The sequence below is a fragment of the Furipterus horrens genome, unplaced genomic scaffold (genome assembly GCF_987537825.1).
Source record: "Furipterus horrens unplaced genomic scaffold, mFurHor1.1.pri manual_scaffold_12, whole genome shotgun sequence".
NCBI lineage: Eukaryota > Metazoa > Chordata > Mammalia > Chiroptera > Furipteridae > Furipterus > Furipterus horrens.
Window position 1 is genome coordinate 57,384,365 of NW_028327182.1, and position 18,997 is coordinate 57,403,361.

Here is an 18,997-nt window from a genome sequence, read left to right on the forward strand (position 1 = left end):
TGTAGCTTCAGCGTCATCGCAAGATGTCGATTCAACACGGGAGGAGACAGATACTATGTCACTCCCGAGTCGGACTGCACAGCCATTCTCGGTGGTGCAGATAGACTCTTAAGAAGCTACACCATCGTCTCTCGAGACGGACGGCTGCCGACGACTATACTGTCAAATAACAATAGAATACGACGACGACGACTATCTCAAATCTTACCTTCTCCATAAGTCCTCTTCTAGACTGCCTGAGGCCCTTCCTCTGAAATGTGATAGTATTTCTTCTCAACACACAAACTCAGAGAAATTTGCTATTAGGAGTGCTTCAGCTGGGGGAAGTTTTGCCATCCAGGGGACATTTAGCAATGTCTGGAGACATTTTTGGCTGCCAAAATTGGGAGAGGGGAATGTTATGATATCTAGTGGGTAGAGGCCAGGGATGCTGCCATTAAGAAACCTGATCTTTCTTGTTTCTAGATCAAGACTAATTGATGTAAAAAACTTACATCATTGTAGTACTTGAAGAGTATATCTTGGATATACTTGAATATATTCAAGAGGCTCACTACTCCACAAGGCCACCTATTGTATTGGTGGAGACCTCTGTTAGAAATTGTTTCCTATCTGCTTTCCTATAAGTGTCTTCTGTGGTTGGTCCAATAAGTTGATTCCTTTCCCAATATGGAGGCCTTTATAGAGTGCTCTCTTGTGATTCCTTGCAATCCTCACATTGCCTCACTTGTCTCCACATTATGCCTGGTCCCATGACTTACCTCTATATGTGCATGTTCCCTAAATATCATGGTCAACTTCCTGATAATGGACAGAAACAAGTCTTATTCTTCTTTGCTTCATAGCCCTATAGCTAGTGCAGTTAATTTAATCTTGTCATAGAGAATGCCATCTCTCTGTAATGACTAGCCCTGTAGAGATGACACCATACTGACACTGAGCATCGATACACTACAAAGTATAAACCTAGTACAATGTATTGGCACTTATATTTTTGTGTAGGATATTTGTAGGATGATTGCCTTTAAGGTGGAGATGGGCCTTTTAGTTTGTAAAGCATGTGTGAAAAATATTTATTTGTAAAGCAGGTAGATAACTCAGCATGATATGCAGTGTTTTTGCTTCTCATTTAGGACTACACAATGAAGAAAATACCTCTTACTGCTCTGCTGACCAGTATGTTGGGTTAATTTGGGAGATAGTCTCAGTAACCTGGACTTGTGCCAACTTCCAATTCACGCTCTGTGTAACTACTGATTTCACTTTAAAAGTAATTACTGCAAATTTTCTCATCTACCCTGAACATAGTGTACATGTTTATAATCCCACACTGTATTATTATTCTCTAAAAGGAAGTTTTTCTTCAGGCTTTTTTAAATAAAAATTTAAAACTTATCTTGATACAACTTAAGACTTACAGAAAAGTTACAAAAATAGTACAGAGAATGTCCATATATAATTTCACCAGTTATCCAAAAGTTAACATTTTATTTTTGTTGCTTTGTTGTGTTTGTTCTCTCTCTTTTACTCTCCAATTATTTTTCTGTGAAACATTGCAGAAAGCTGCTACTATGCTTAAGCATGTATTTCCTAAAGACAACACAACATTCCTTTATATAACCACAGTGCAGGAAATTAACACTGTTATAATACTATAGTCTAATCTACAAAACTTTCAAATTTTGCTAGTTTTCCTGCTAATGTCTTTTCTAGCAAAAGTAAAAAATTATTTTTATGGTCCAGGATCTAATTCAGAATCACACATTTCATTTACTTTTCACGTCCTTGTAGTCTCCTTTAGTTGAGAACAGTTCCTCAGCCTTCTTTGTTATTCACAACCTTTATTTTTAACAAAGGCCATTTATTTTGTCAAATGTCCTTCAGCTTAGATTTGTGTGGGGTTTCCTCATAATCAAATTAAATTATACATTTTTGATAGGAACACCACAAAAGTGTTGTTGTGTCCTTCTCAGTATATCATTTCAGAAGGCACATGTTTATATTTGTTCCATTACTGGTGGCATTACTTTGCTTACCTGGTTAAGATGATGTTTGTTAGGTTTATCCACTGTAAAGTTGCTATTTTTCCTTTTTCTCTTTGTCTGATAAAGGAAATATAGATATTTAAGCTGGTAATTTCAACCTAATAATGGTAGATGTTAAAACAAACAGACAGGCAGTGTGCCATGAGAACCAGTAAGTGGATGTCACTCAACCTGGGAGTTCAGGGAAAGCCCCTGACATAATGATACTTCAGCTGTGATCTACAGAATGGTTATGAGTCAGCCAAGGAAAGGAAAATGGCCCTGGCTGGTGTGGTTCAGGATTGAGTGCTGACCTGCGAACCAAAGGGTCACTGGTTCAAGTCCCAGTGAGAGCACATGCCTGGGTTGTGGGCCAGGTCCCCGGTGGGGTGCGCAAGAAGCAATCACACATTGATATTTTTCTCCTTCTCTTTCTCCCTCCCTTCCCCTCTCTCTAAAAATAAATAAATAAAATCTTTTTTTTTAAAAGAAAGGAAATGGGGAGAATATTCTAGAAGCATACAGTAATGAACACAGCCACAGGGCCATGAAACTGCATACTGAGTTCAGGAAACTACAGTGGTTGGCAACTTGAGTTCTAGGATTGAGTTCTCAGATCATGGAATCCCAACATGGAAATTTGAGTACATGAGATCTCACAGGAAACTGGAAACACAGTGCTCTCTGTCTCAGGATTTTTGGGGTCTCTTGTTTCTGAAATCCATAGTCCTTTCTTCCCTAATTAACACAGAGCCAAAAACAGGAGAAAAATACAGCATTCTTGGGGAAAAAAAATCACAGTAAGATGATAATCACAGAAGTTACATCATCAGGATATACAATCTATTTTATTGCAATGGAAATTGATTTCCTTCTCATACAAGATAAAAACCATTTTTATAAAAAGAAATGGTCACATTCTTCTCATTTTAGAGTGTTAAAATTTATGAAAATAAAAATATGAAGAAATGTGCAAAGGAAATGAAAAATTAACCTGAATTTGGCTTTGAAGTTCATATCCGAGAAACCTGCTATTCTTTGGTATGTATAAGAAGTTAACATTGTAGGATGGTAAAGCAGTGTAGCCTTTTGAGATAGGCATGTAAAGCTATGAATTTCCCTCTTAGGATTGCTTTCCCTATGTCCCACAGATTTTGGATTGTGGTGTCCTAATTTTCATTTGTTTCAAGGTATCTTTTGATTTCTTCCTTGATCTTATTGTTAGCCTATTCACTATTTAATAATATGTTATTTAGCTTCCATGTTTTTGAGTATTTGTTATTGTTCTTCTTGTGACTGATTTCTAGTTTCATAGCCTTGTGATCAGAGAAGATGCTTGTTATGATTTCAGTCTTCTTAAACTTACTGTGTCCTAACATGTGGTCTATCTTAGGAAACAACCCATGTGCACTTGAAAATTATGTATATTCTGCTGTTTGGGGGTGAAATGCTCTGAAGATAGCAATTAAATCCATATGATCTAGTATGTCATTCAAGGCCACTATTTCCTTGTTAATCTTCTGTCTGGAAGGTCTATCCCGAATTATGACTGTATTTTTGTCGATCTCTTCCTTTATGTCCATCAAGATTTGCTTTACATATTTAGGTGCTCCTGTTTTGGGTGCATAAATATTTTGAGGCTTATAGCCTCTTGTTGGATTGCTCCCTTTATCATTAGTAGTATCCTTCTGTGTCATTTACTATATATATAGCCTTGGTGTAAAGTCTATTTTGTCAGATGTAAGTATTGCTACCCCAGCTTTTTTTTTGTTTTTTTCCTTTCCCTGTGCTGAGTCATTCCCCATGCTGCAGAAGTTATCTTTCTCAGGCAGAGCACTGCACTCCCTTCCAAGTAGCATCAGCCTAAGGGGAGTAATAGCCCTGCTTTAGGAATTACTCTGTCTCACCCTGTGGAGCTTAAGCCAGACTGCTGAGGAGTACAGCTGAAGGTTATCTCATTGATTAAGTTTAACAACTGAGGTGGATCTCTGGGAGCTCTGGGACTTTAGACTTCCCTGGGCCTTGTGCTGGTTAAAAAAAAAAAAAAAAAACAGCCTTGGTGAGCAGCCTGGTCCTTTTTGCATGGAAACAAGCGCAGCAAAGGGAGCCACAAGCTCTGGATCACTGATAGCTCCTAACAGGTTGCCCAGAGCCAGTCACAGTGTCAGACATAGGGCTGAACCAGAGCCTTTGCAGATCTACCTAATCCATAGAAACAAATACAAAGAGGCAGCAAAAATGGAAGACAAAGGAACAGGCCCCAAATGAAACAAGAGAATCCTCCAGAAGAGGAACTAAATGAAAGGGAGGCAATCAACTTATCAGATATGGAGTTCAGAGTAAAGAATATAAGGATATACTCAACAGCATGAAAAAAGACATGGGAACAATAAAAGAGGACCAGTCAGAAATAAAGAATACAGTACCTGAAATAAATAATACACTGGAAGGAATAAACAGTAGGTTAGATGAAGCAGAGGGTCAAATCAGCAATTTGGAAGACAATGTAGAAAAAAACATCCAAGCAAAGCAACAAAAAGAAAAAAATTAAAAGAATGAGGAGAGCTTAAGAAACTTTTGGACAACATGATGCATAATAACATCCACATCATGATAATACCAGATGGAGAAAAGAGTGAGCAAGGGTTTGAGAACCTATTTGAAGAAATAATGACTGAAAACTTCCCTAGAGTAGTGAAAGAAAAAAACACACAGATCAAAGAAGTGCAGAGAGGCCCAAACAAAATGGACCCAAAGAGGACTATACCAAGATACATTATAATTAAAATGGCAAAGCTTAAAGATAAGGAGAGAATTCTAAAAACCACAAAAGTAAAAGTAGGCATTTACCCATGGGGGAGCTCCAATTAGACTGTCACCTGATTTCTCAACAGAAACATTTCAGGCCAGAAGGGATAGGAGTGAAATATTCAAGATGATGAAAAGCAAGGGCTTACAGCCTAGGCTACTTTACCTAGCAAAGCTAGCACTTAAAATTGAAGGAGAAATAAAGAGCTTCCAAGACAAGAAAAAGCTAAAGGAGTTTGTTAAAACCAAACTAGTACTGCAATAAATGTTAAAGGTTTGCTTTAAGAAGAAGAAAGAGGAAGGAGAGGAAAAATAGAAGAAAATTGTTTAAAAATTAAATGGCAATAAATCTGTAAATATACTCATATTAAATGTTAATGGCTTACAACCTCCAACCAAAAGATATAGGGTAGCTGAATGGATAAGAAAACAGGACCCATATATATGCCTTCTCGAAGAGATCTACCTCAAATTGAAAGATATACAAAGAATAAAAATAAAAGAATGGAAAACGGTCTAGCCTTTCTATCCTCTTTGATACTTAAAATTTTTATTTTAGTTGCAACATGTGTATCATGAGGTAGCTGATACAGAGTGGCCAAGGTATTTCCAGGCTCTTGTCAAGAAACCTGAAATTCTCCAAGAGTCTTTGAATTAATTTCATGCCAAGTCATTTCCTTTGTTCTTCTATCAGTGAGGTCATTTTTGCAAGGTAAACAGTGTTAATGTCAGCAAGAAAAGGATTATGAACCGCTGTCTGAATTTCAGTGATGTCTAGGTAAAAATGAATTTTTGAAAGAATTTTTCAAAGTTTTCAAGACCACATAAATTTTTCCCTAAGAACTGCCAGGGTTGACTTCCGGCCAAGATGGAGGCTTAGACGGACACGCTAGGTCTCCCTCTACAACTATAGTGGAATACAACTACTTTAAAACAAAGGATAACTAGAAATTCCAGAAAATAAAGCTACACGGAAGCCCAACATATGAAGTTATAAACCAGCGGTGCCATTTGGGCAGGTAAGAGTTAAAGAAGGCAAAGCTGTTTGCGGAGCGGCGGGGCGGGGCGGCGAAAAATCCTGGAGGTAATCAAGCCCCTGGCGTGCGCGACTCCAATCAAGCCCCTGGCTTGCGCGACTCCGGGCGCTGGGGAGCAGCCGCAGCATCGCCTTGAACAGTGAGGCCCAGGGGGGCGGGAGGACGGATCCCGGTCTCCTAGCTGAATAACTGTGTGAATCCATCTTGGACCCCCGCCCCCACAGAAAGCACCACAGAGCTGCGAAATAGGTCGCGGACAGGCAGGCGCCGGCGGTCGCTGATTTGTGACGCGTACGCAGGCACTGCCCCCTGCCCCCGACAGCCGGCCCAGGAAAACAAAACGCATCTGTCAAAATGAGGCAGGCAACTATAGAGATCCCGGTAACACAACTCACCAGGCAGCAGATAGAGAACCTGACAGATGAACAGATAAGAAACCTGTCAGAGGCTCAGTTCTGGGCCATTGTCATCAGGTGGCTTACAGAATTCACAAAAGAGCAGGAAAAAGATATGAAAGAAGCGAAAAACTTTCATAACGAAAGGAACAAAACCACATACGAGACAGATGGTGAGGAAAAAAAATCCAGAGTTCATTTCAACAAACTGGAATATGGAGAAGGAACAAGCAGTCAACCAATGCAGCGAGAGGAAATGGCAAGCAACAATGAGAGGATCAGAAACCTCTGGGACAGCTATAAAAGGCCCAACATAAGAATCATTGGTTTGCCAGAGAATGAGGAAGATGAACTAGAACTTGAAAAATTGAGTGAAAATATAATAAAGGAGAACTTCCCAGACTTGGGGAAGGGAATAGACTTGCAGATCCAGGAAGCAAGGAGAGTTCCCAAGAGACTGGACCCAGGGAGAACCACTCCAAGACACATTATAATCAAAATGTCAAAAATTAAAGATAAAGAGAGAATCTTAAAAGCAGCAAGAGAGAAGAAAAGAATTATGTACAAAGGGGTCCCAATTAGACTATCAGCTGACTTCTCAAGGGAAACCCTACAGACAAGAAGGGACTGGCAAGAAATATTCAAAGTAATGAAAATCCAAAACCTACAACCACGAATACTCTATCCAGCGAAATTGTCATTCAGAATAGAAGGACAGAGAAAGTGTTTCCAGGACAAAATAAAACTGAAAGAGTTCATTAGATCCAAACCACTGTTATATGAGAAGTTAAAGGGACTGGTTTAAAAAACAGAAGCTAGGGAGATGAAACAAAGGCAAACGAAACAGGCAACGAGAATGGAAAAGGAACTGTGGGTAAGGGAAAGATAGTGGGGGGAGGCCAACAGGGAGGGGGAGTGGGGAGAGGGAGGGAGATGATATAGGAATTGGGGATCATGGTAGGAGGGAATGGAATAGACGGAGAGAGGTTGGGAGGAACTGTAAGCACAACTAATGGACATAATCTAAAAGGGGGGGACAACTGGAGGGAGGGGGCCACCGGGTGGAGGGGAGCAGAGGGAAGGGAAAGGGGCACAAATGTAATATTTTAATCAATAAAACACATTAAATCTGAAAAAAAAAAAAAAAAAAAAAGAACTGCCAGGGTTAAGAGCTGTTTATACTAGTTCATGGAATGCCATTTTTCAGCAATACAATAGTCCCTCTCTATGTCGCGGTTTATTTATTGTGGCTTCATTGTATCCCGAGATTTTAAAAAATACTATAACTATTTATTGCGGATTTTTTGCTATATCGCGGGATTTTTGCGGTACTATATATGTATATTGTTAAAGTTACATAGGTTCAAGAGTGTAGAATATGTTTAAGAACATAAGTAGTGTTTATAAAAGTGTGGAAAAGGTTAATAAGGGAATGGGAAAGGTTAATAAGGGACTGGGAACAGTTTATAAGTGTGTGGGAAGGGTTTACAAAGCCTTAAAATATATATAAATACTAAAATAAATGTAAGGTTCCTACTTCGCGGATTTTCACCTATCGCGGGGGGTTCTAGAACGTAATACCTGGGATAAGTGAGGGAATGCTGTAGAACTTTTCACATTTTTCTGCTTTTGCCTCTTCTCGCTAGGGTAGAGACATGTGTTGCTTTTCAGGGTAATAGGCAAGCCTGTAGTATGCCACAGAGAGATTTTTTTGTAGGACAGGTAATATTTTAGTAAAACGCCAGCTTTTAATATCATTCTTCTCATAAAGAGTGTGGGTTACCAGTGTTTCTAAGATAGTCTGATATTCCTTGCATCCACATTTGTGCTGCAGAGCACTTTGCTACAAAGAAGCCCATTTTGTCCATTGTGTTAAGTGACAGAAATAAGATCAAAGCTCGTGCAAACTTCGTTGTACTACCTGATGTAAACAAATCTTAACTATATTTGACATTAACAAAACAGCTTTTTTCTTTTACAGATGACAATACTGTATTCAAAACAACACAGAAGAAGCAAGAAAAAATTATTTTGTATGTTTCTGATTCATTGGTTACTTGAGACTTCTGGAGGCTCTAACTTAAGAATCTCTAATACAGAGTTTTGGTGATTAAATCATGTTTTTGTCATTTGGGGGAAGGAATCACAGATTTAATTTTTTAGAGATAAAATAGACAATATTTGGAACCCATAATCAGATCACTATACCTCTAAACTTAATTGAAGTTAAGAAATTTAGCAAGAATGGATTTCCCCTGTCTAGGAGAGGAGCTAAGTCATTTTGGTTCAATCTATTTTCTCCTGAGAACTCCTTCAGATTGAGGTGATTGGTTTTAAAATTAATGGATTTACCAGACCCTCATATTCTAATAAGATTGTAGAAAAGTTTAAAGTCAAATAAAACTCAAACTCATTCAGTGTGTAATTTCCTCTTGCAGATGCCAGACCAAAGGCAATAGTGATCTAGCACTTATATTTGTTATCATTTGTTGAGACTAGAATTCTCTTTGGGATATATTTATAATTTTTAAAATATTAACGTTTCTTTACAAGGGATTTGTACTTAATCAATTTGTATAATAACATATGCATTCTATTTGAAGTTACCTTTCCAACTTTTCTGGGACTTTTGAGCTTCCCTGTAGTTTTTAATAAGCCAAGAGATCAAATGAATATTCCCCCAGTTGTCCAGATATTGGGCATTTAGGGCTGGTTTTAGATAATAAAATCTGTAAACATTTAAAGAGAACCCTTATACTAAAAGGTTACTCATGGAAGAGACTTTCAGTCTACAATATCCTGGCATGTTTTTTCCTCAGTCTCAAATTCCAATGATTCTGATCTAACTCAGGGACAGTAACATTGGGATAAAAGAAAAATTAATGGCAGAGTAACTATAGATACCAAAACACTCCCAAAACCTGGAAACATGAAATGGGCAAGACTGACTATATGCAAAGATACCTTAAAGATATTCCTTCTGTAAACAGGGTTACACTACAGACTGGGTGGTTTAAACAACTGAAGTTTCTTTTCTCACACTTTTGAGATCTGGAAGTCCAATACTAAGGTGTTGGCAGGTTTGGTTCTGAGGCCTCTCTCTTTGGCTTGCAGATGGCCTTCCTCTTTGTGTCCTCATTTGGCTTTCCTTCCCTGTGATCACACTCCTCATTTAACCTTAATCACCTCATTAAAGGCCCTATGTCCAAATATAGTCATATTTCAGGTTAGGGCTCTAACATGTGAATTTGGGGGAAACACAGTTCAGTCAAAACAAGACTTGTGATAACAGCTACCAGTTTCTGGGCATTTGTGTGCTGGCCATTGGGCCAGACAGTTCACATCTATTATTTAATTTAAATCTTAACATACGTCTACAGGTTGTTTTTTCTCCCCACTGTTAGGAAGTTTTACAAAATGAACTATATTCTCTCATTTGACAGATGAGGAACTGAGGCTAGAAAGTGAGGTAATACACCATAGACCATACAAGTCAGAACATGAATCGTACTTTATTATAGAATACCAGCTGTGTACTCATAACTTCTTAGGCTGATCAATTAATATCCTATGTGAAGAAAGAATATGTAACTCAGAAGATCTTTCTACCTAGCAAGAATCAAAGAAGCTAAAGCCCTTGGTATAGTCTATATGTTTATGTTCTCTGCCCAAATTCATATTTAAAACCTTTTCTCACAATATGATAGTATTTGGAGGTGGGCTTTTGGGAGGTGATTAGGTCATGAATGGGATTCATGCCTTATAAAAGGGACCCCAGAGAGATTCCTTGACCCTTCTGCCATATGAAGACACTGCAAAAAGATAGTTATCTATGAACCATGAAGCCATCCTTAACAACTCCAAATCTTCCAGCACCTTGATCTTGGATTTCGCAGCTTCCAGAACTGTGAGAAATAAATTTTTGTTGTCTATAAGCCACCTAGTCTATGGTATTGTGTTATAACAGCCCAATGGTCTAAGACAGACCCCTTTAAAAGGCTGTTAAAGTGAAAAAAGGTGACATGTGTCCATACTTCTCTGAGTGTGGTCACAGACCAGAAGCTTCCACATTTCCGGGGAACTTCTTAGAAATGCAAGTACAACCCAGTTCTAAATCAGAATCTCTGGAGGTAGAGCCCAACAATCTCTGTCTTGGCAAGCCCTCTCAATGAGTTTTGATGCTTCTAGTTTGAGAACCACTGCTCATACCATCTTGAGCACTGCTTAAAATCAGCTGATGCCTCTTCTGCTGGTTCCATATTTATGAAACAACCACTTACTATAATTTATGTGCCCATACTGCAGTTAAGGGATGTACTAGTTCCTTTTATAAGTATATTTTTATTGTAAATTCATAAATGGTTCACAATCAATTTCCCATGAGCTTGACGAGTGAATCCATCTAGCTGAAAATGATTTAATCTAAGCTTATTGAGAAAGTCTAGTTCTCAGCCTGTGAAACAGGCCCAGACTCTGGTCCGGACTGGATTCACTAAGGTAGATGCCATAGGGTGAGGCTATTTAACAACAACCTCTCCATCCCACTTCTCCTGGGGCTCTCCTTTCCATGTAGGGCTTGCATCACAGAGGAAAATATTACAGGTCACCAAGAAGTAGCTGATAGTCAGTATTCTTCACCTCTGGATTATAGATACAAGTGAAACATTTCCTAGTTTTATTTTATGGACAACTGTGTATTATTTTTTAATGGTAATAAAGGGGTTAGGCCTTTTTCAATTTGATTAGACAGCTATCTTACTTACAAATTAGTCAATAGGAAAATGATTCTACTTCTATGATTAAAGCTTTTGACAATTGCTTTTGGCATTTCTGGCCCTCTGGACTGAAAATTACTGAGTGGTGACAGTTTAGAAAGTTAAGATAACTTTATGTTCATTGGTATGAATATTAGTATTTGAGATAAATATACACTCTTAGAGAGTGAGAGACAGGGGCTTCTGGGAAGTATTATGGAGTCATTGCAACCAGGCAAAGGTACCTGTTATATACAGATAACAAGTCATGCTATTGGGGGTAATTAGAACAAAAGAGAAGCAAAGTTGAGGAAAGGAGAGGGAAGTACAACAGATGGCAGAGTACAGGGTTTATGAATGCAGCTGTGGAAGGGTAGGAGAAGCTGAGGAAAAGTATACCCAGGACCTAGGAGTTATACAACTAAGCCTGATTCTCTAGGAGAAGGGAGCTGAACCCTGGGTAAGATGGGCTGACCGGGCCCACTGGGGCCATTCGGCCTTCTTCTGGAGCTCTCATGGGCAGAGCCTGTGCATTATTCAGGGGGTGGGGGTCTTGGGAGCAACACCAAGGTATATGGAGATTTTCCCTCTGCTTCAGATAAGCTAAGGATATAAAAAGAAAAATAAGTTGCCTAAAGCTCTGTCTTAAACAACCCTGTTTAAAAGTTTATACTGAGTCAAGGATGTTGCATGGGTTTCTTTTTCTTTTTTCTTTTTAGCAAGATAGAATGGATTTCTCTCTTTTTAAATGAGATATCTTTTTCATGATCGTATTTTATCTAATGTGAAAGCATTTGTAAAAATATAATAGATACGTATGTTTTGTTTATAGATTTGTGTCAGTAGATTTACAGTACACATTATTAACATGACTTAAGGGGACTGAGATTGAAGAGGGGATTTTTAGCTTGTTCTATGATCCTCTTTACTGTAGGACTTGTACAGCAAGCCTATAACTTTTGTTAACTTTATAAAATATATTTTAAATTTTATAAGAGCTTTCAAGATTCACTCACAAACTCAGTCCCCAGTTCTCCTTATTAGTAAATCTCAAATTCCTCAAATATGAATTTGTTACCAGCAGTGTTGGCTCACAGTTCCTTAGTTCTGCAAAGAAAGAATCCAGAACTAAGAACTCTAACACAAGAGGAAATTTATTAAGCATACAAAGTGAAAGTAACTTGAAGAGAGTATTTGAATGGGTTGCTCAAAGCACTGCCTTGGCCTTTTAGAAGAAAAGTTAAGAGGCAGAGGAAGTGAACCAGCTGGGCTGTGTGGATTGAGAAACAAGTTAAAGAGGCAAAAGAAGGGCTCGTGGAGATAAGTTCAGGGGGTTCACCTGGGATAAGCAGCTGCTGCCCGCTGCACCCCTGGTTGCAAGTCTTGTGGGGACCCTTAGAGTTTAGGGGGAAAAAAATAAAGATACACACTAGAAAAAAGAAGGCATGGACATGCTCTAGAGAAAGAGTGCGCACAAGGTTTGTTTGTTTTTTGTTTTTTGTTTTTTTTTTGTCTTAAGGGTTTTTATCTGTTTTCTAAAGGCAGGAATTTTAGGGGAGGTCTCAGGAGGACCCAATAGAATATTCATTAGCTTACCAGGTGTGCCCTTTAATATGCTGATTTATCAAAATGAGCACATAGGGTCAGGGCTGTGGTCTCTACTGACAGATTGGTGCCAGCGTAGGTGGTCATTGGTCATTGCATCTAGTCCTGATGCCAGCCATGGCATCACTTTATCTGATTTCACTGCTTTTCTGGGCCTGGAGCTGAAACACAACTGAGGCCTTGGTGTCACCTCTAATTTGACCTGAACTCTGTGTGCTCAATAGACCTTAGTCTTTTCCTATAATTATTTGATGCTGAGCAGAACCTCATTGTCCTGAAGGCTTAATGCTTAACGAAGTGGTCATGCAAGAGAGAAGGAGGCAGGATGAAGCCAGTTTGAATCAGCTATCTGTCTCAGTTTCCCCATTTTACTTGCCAATGAATTTTCCTGGCTTCTTACTATCCTGCCTCAAATTCTCTTGTCATGAGAAATTAGAAACAGAGACCCAAAGTCTGGGAAGATTATGACAGATCAGCATAGATAGGGCCAAGTTTTCAGTCAGGAGAATACTCATGAGAATTGAATGGAAGGTCAGATTAAGCTAAAAATATTGGAGGAAATCCCAAATGAGGATAAGCCTGAAGAGTTCCATAAGCTGTATGTTTGTGTGTAGCTTGAGAGAATTTTAGATCCTTATGTTTTGATGAATTCTAGACCTACCCCAGAGCAGCCTCCAGTGTCTTCTCAGAGAAGTGCCCAGGATTTCTGTTGTCTGAATTTTGACTTGAGATGTTGTGATTTATAATAAGAAATATATATTTAGTCTTTGTCCCATTTTTATTACAGAGCTCATAAAACCCTTGGAATTTCCAAAGTGAGATGAGTGAGTAAGGTAAAAGGAAGCTCCTTTCAACTATACCAGAGCTTATATTAATGAGGTGACTCATGGGAAACTCCTAAGGATGGATGGGGTGCTAGTTGCCAGGGAACCAACCAGGTGATTAAAGGATTGGAACTTTCAGCCTCATCTGGAAAGTGGAGAGGGACTGGTGGTTGAGTTAATCTCTAATGGCCAGTGATTTAATCAAGTGCCTACAAATGAAGCCTCCATAAAATGCTCTAACTGAAGGGGCTTGGAGAATTCTAGATTGGTTGGGTTGGTGAATGCGTGGAGGTGCTAGGAGGTGGCATGACTGGAGATGTTATGGAAGCTTTACACCCCTTTTTCCATGACTTTCCCTATGTGTCTCTTCTATATGGCTGTTCCTGAGTTGTATCCTTTTCTAATAAATGGGTAATCTAGTAAGTAAACTATTTTCTGAGGTGTGTAAACCATTCTTATATATCAAACGAGGAGGGGCTTGTGAGAATCTCCAATTTCTAGCTAGTCAGTGAGAACCATAGGTGACAACCTGGACTTGTGATTGGCATCTAAAGTGGGGAGCAGTCATGTGGGACTGAGTCCTTGGCCTATCTCCAAGTAGTGTAAGAAATTAATTGAATAGTAGAACACCCAGTTGGTGTCCAAACTACGTGTATTGCTTGGTATGAGGAAAATGCTCATGCATTTGGTAACCAGAGTATTCCAACCAGATTTGAGCATGAAAAGGAGGTATTTTTCCTTTCACTTAATTTCTGCTCTATCTGTGGACATGTATCAATAATAACAAAACAGTAATAATAGCTATCAAACACTAATTTGTCATTTAATGTGTTCTGAGCATTCCTTCTGTAAGAATTCACTTAATCTTCACAACAACCTTTTGAAGTTGGCACTATTATGATCCACAATTTATAAATAAGTTATCTAAGACATAGAAAGCTCATGTAACTTCCCCAAATTCCTAAGTGATGGAGTTGGAAGTCTTAAGTAACCCCCTCCATATCCTAAAAGTTAAAGCACTATTCTTACTCGCCTCCCATCCTGGAAGGCTTTCTTTGAGAGAGGGGCTATAATCAAAAGCCTACCTCATACTGATCACATTCTTTGCGGGACGCATATATATGAGGTCTGTCTGGAAAAAGTCCAATCATTGTTAATATAACAGCAGTGGTTTGTGTGATGTCAATGTAACCTGGCAGCCAAGGAGAGTGGACTGGAATGCGCATGTGTGAACAATGATGACTTCACTGTACTAGTCAGTGTTGGGGGTGGTAGATGCTGTTGAGTGAGCATGTGTACTGTGTGGCCCTCGCATTCAAAATAACTGAGCGAGCAGAGCAACAAATCTGCATTAAAATTTGTGCTAAGCTTGAACAGTTCTCTGTGGAAACTACAGATGATTCGGAAGGCCTCACAGCTATGGGCAACTGGTGATTAGCAGCTTCATCATGACAACGCATGATGAAGCCACCAGTCACATCTTATGCAGAGTTATTTGGCGAGATATCAAATCACCCAGGTGACTCAGCCCCACTACAGCCCAAATTTGGTGCCTTGCAGCTTCTGGCTCTTCCCAAAACTAAAATCACCTTTGAAAGGGAAGAGACTTCAGACCATTGATGGGATTCAGGAAAATATGATGGGTAGCTGATGAGAACTGTGTTAGGTCTGAAGGTGCCTACTTTGAAGGGGACTGAGGTGTCATTGTCCCATGTACAATGTTTCTTGTATCTTCTTCAATAAATGTCTCTTTTTTTTATATTACATGGCTGGATACCTTCAGGACAGACCTTGTATTTACTGTATTTTTCACACTATAAGATGCACCTGACCATAAGATGCACCTAGGTTTAGAAGAGGAAAATAAGAAAAAAAATATTCTGAACTGTCAGATCATGTACACCTAGACTTTGGTATATGCTAATCAACCTGGCCCTGGACTTAGCAGTTCCCAAAAGATATGCTGATGGACTGAAACTTTCCCAGAGGAAATGCTAATGGACTTAGCCGATATGTTAACTAAGCTGGTGTGGGAGGGGGAAAGCAATGAGATGTAAATGACCTACTGAATATGTCAATAAGCAAACTCCCCCTTACCGAAAGGTGTATTTAAAAAAGGTGCCTGCAGAAGTGCGGGTGGCGATTCCTACGGGCCCACGAGGAGGACCGGGAGCCACCTTCCCCCAGTTTCTCTTGTTCCTACGGCTGCCGAGTCATTCCAGGGAGTTGCCTCTCTCCTTAATCCCCTTCCCCCTTCCTTTGGTGCCTCAATAAACCAGTTATCTGTTCCCACAGCACTCTCTGGGCGATTTCTCAGAGCAAAGCTGCCCTGACATGAACCAAATAGTGTACTAAAATATTTAATAAAATATAACAGAATAATATATCAACCATGTAAAGTGTACAGCAATCAACAGCAGTGTTAAGAACCATCATCACTGTCATTAACAAATGAGAGACTTTAAGGTTCAAGTACTCTTCTAGTGTTCTGGGAACCCCAAGAACTCATCATTGTTAGTGTCAGAATTTATGGGGGCCTTTAGTAGGCATTGAGGGAGTTAAGAGGTATCACTGGTTGTAACAGTCACTGAGAGTATCACTATTCTAGTTACAGGTTCTGGCGGACTACGCCCAGTGCCTGTTACAGTTAGTGATACCACTTAATCCCCTCAGTGCCTGTGTTACTACTAGAATAGTGACCCACCATAACTCCCTTTATATACTACAAACTTCAGCATTTATATCTGCCAACCCAATTACTGCTGGCCTCACACAGAAATCTGGTGTGCACTGCAAACAGTATGGAGATAGACGAGACAGCTGTAGCATCTAATGGAGCCGGTAGCCAGCCGAGAACATGTCACTTCAGCTCCATGCATCTGCCTCTTGTGATTGGCAGTGCTTAAGACACAGTGATTGGTGATTGGAGGCAGTTCTACTGACACAGACCCCACCCAGTGTCAAAGACAGTTGGCGATTGGCACTGTGCCTCATGCCCATTATTAGCCTCAGCTGACTCAACAGGTGAGCAGCTGTACCTGGGAGTGTCAGGCAGCTCTCTGCACGCTCCCAGGTCCCGGTGATGGGCAGAGGCAGACAGCAACTGACTAGATGCCCTGAGATTCAGCAGTAAAGTGGGACATTTAAGCATCCCCAGGGATTTCGTGTGGGCCCACTGCTTCCTCTTCTAACAGCTGTCACCACTGCTAACAGGTCAAGTAATACACATCACAGTCTGTGATGCAATATTTGCTCCATAAGACACACAGACATTTCCCCCCATTTTGGGGGGAAAAAAGTGCATCTTATGGAGTGAAAAATATGGTATATTGTGTCATTCATGTGTTTTTCTTTTCTCTCTGGCCAAATTATGGTGATTGAGGTCAGGAACTATTTTTACCTATTTATTTTGTATTCTTGTATTGCCCAGATATGCTTGATAACTGGTTTTTAAGTAAATGAAGCAAACTGTTGCTCTAATTCTCTCTGCACCTCTTTAAGTGTCTAAGGAAAGGATAAGCATAGAGTCCTGCATTGCCTGATTTAGAAGTTCTCTTAATATCAGAATCAACTTCCTTTCTTTATCTTAGAGTGAGATGTGATATTTGCAAAATTTAATCTATATTTGATCCCAAATGTAGAACCATCCAGCTAGTTTTGAATCTGAGATATAACATGCAATTTTTAAAAATCTGCTATTGTCTCTTCTTGGACAATTAGAGATGTTTGGGAAGGAGACAGGGGATCATATTTACTATCAGGCACTTGCTGGTTACTTAGCAAATCTGTCAATTTAATCCCCTGGTAATTTAATGCATCTGCTTTCTTGATTTTTAGACATGAAGATATTTGTTTTGAGACATTAGGTCAGTTGGCCTAAAGGTGACATCTGTGAGGATGTCAAACTCAGGTCATTTGGCTCCAGAAACCTGTGCTTTTCACTGTCCTTTACTGTGTCCAATGTCGGCAGCCGTCTGTCTCGAGAGACGATGGTGTAGCTTCTTAAGAGTCTATCTGCACCACCGAGAATGGTTGTGCAGTCCGACTCGGGAGTGACACGGTATCTGTCTCCTCCCGTGTTGAATCGACATCTTGCGATGACGCTGGAGTGTCCTCTCCAGTGAAGCTGAAGCTACAGAGCCTGGGCAGGGTGATATGGAGGGTCTGCTGTTGCCCATGCAGCAGACCCCCCCTCTCTTCGCAGCTGAAGGGTCCAAGGGAAAGACGGAGTCAATACAGCTTGGCTTCAGGTGCGCCGCAGGAGTTGCCGGTGTTGACTACAACGTCAAACCGCCTTAGGGACTCCGGCTCCAGATTTTCTGTCGGGGTTTACTCCCTTAGCCTTTCCCCTGAAGAGATATGCCGCAAGGCAGCGGAGGTTTTTTGGAGTCAGAGTTTTCCTTCTGTGTCCAATATGATGACCATATTCCCTCTTCCTTAGATTTACTACATGGCTTTACAGGTCTTGTTTACCCTCCAGTGTTGTATGTTCTGTATATGTACTATATGCAGCATGCCAGAAGGCTGCTTAGTAGCTCAGGTTAAGCGGCTAAAATGTGTCAGATTTCTAAACTATAAAATTGTCACATAGTTTCCTGATAGTATATCATTCCCAGTACTTTGGACCAATGGTTGTTGGGTTGTGTAGGGAAGGAAAACTTCCTTCTCTATTTTTTCAGATCCAGTGCCTGGAGCCTTGCATATTAATTTACAAAAGCCAGATTAACAAGAGGAAAAAAACAGATTATGTTATGTATTTACACATGAGAGTTCACAAACAAACATGACCTAAGGAGGCAATTAGAATTTAGGGCTATATACCATTTTAACAAAGGGCAGTAGAATGTGGGGAAGAGGTTAGACAAAGAAGTTTGGGGATTCTGGGATAGGGGTAAACTGTGGGAAGGAAACTAGGATATGTATGATAAGTAAGGTTGTTTAATAAGGTTCATTATACAGCTAAGAGTTTTCTCTGGAGTAGTTCTTGTCTTGGCCCTGGGGTGGGTCTCCTGGTAAGGGAGAGAGAGATCTTTACAAAATATATTTATGCCCTGCTTTTGGGCAGGAAATTTATGCCCTGCTCTTAGCGTGCTAATTGCTTTCAGCTCAAACAATCCTTAAGCAAAAGTAGCATATTTTGAGGTGGCCTACTATAATCCTCTTTAGTTGTTTTCTGCTTTGATCTTCTTAGCCAACAGTTTACTGCACAATATTATTATCAACTCTACTTTTGTCTCCTTTGTCTTTATATATTTTAATTTCTGAGCAATACAAGCCAACATCTTGGCATTCTTGATTCTGAATTTCTTCAGTGAAATCATAATAACAAAAATATTTTATTTAAGAAAAAACATATAAAGTCAAAAATGTCGTTGAGGAGTCCTTGTCATTGGCACACTTATCAGCCTCCATTGTTTCAACTCAGGACTGAAGAACTTACAGAAAAAGGCCAAGCTCCCCATCTTTTTTCCCCAGTTTTCACTTATTCTGCACCCTATGGACAACATAGCTTTAACTTGAGAGAAGCAAATAAAAATTCAAGTAGAAGAG

General features: G+C 39.7%; 1 protein-coding gene across 3 annotated transcripts in view; it reads left to right on the forward strand.

Annotated features, from left to right (window-relative positions):
* Positions 1 to 18,997, forward strand: part of PCCA (propionyl-CoA carboxylase subunit alpha) — a 510,516-nt gene that overhangs the window by 467,982 nt on the left and 23,537 nt on the right. The window contains exon 22 of one of the 3 annotated variants that reach the window (XM_090258655.1): positions 8,246 to 8,389. The exons of the other annotated variants lie outside the window; for them this stretch is intronic. Coding sequence (XP_090114781.1) covers positions 8,246 to 8,374 — 129 coding nt within the window. The 3' untranslated portion in view covers positions 8,375 to 8,389. Of the gene's footprint in view, positions 1 to 8,245; positions 8,390 to 18,997 lie in introns of those variants that run through there. 3 annotated transcript variants of the gene reach the window in all.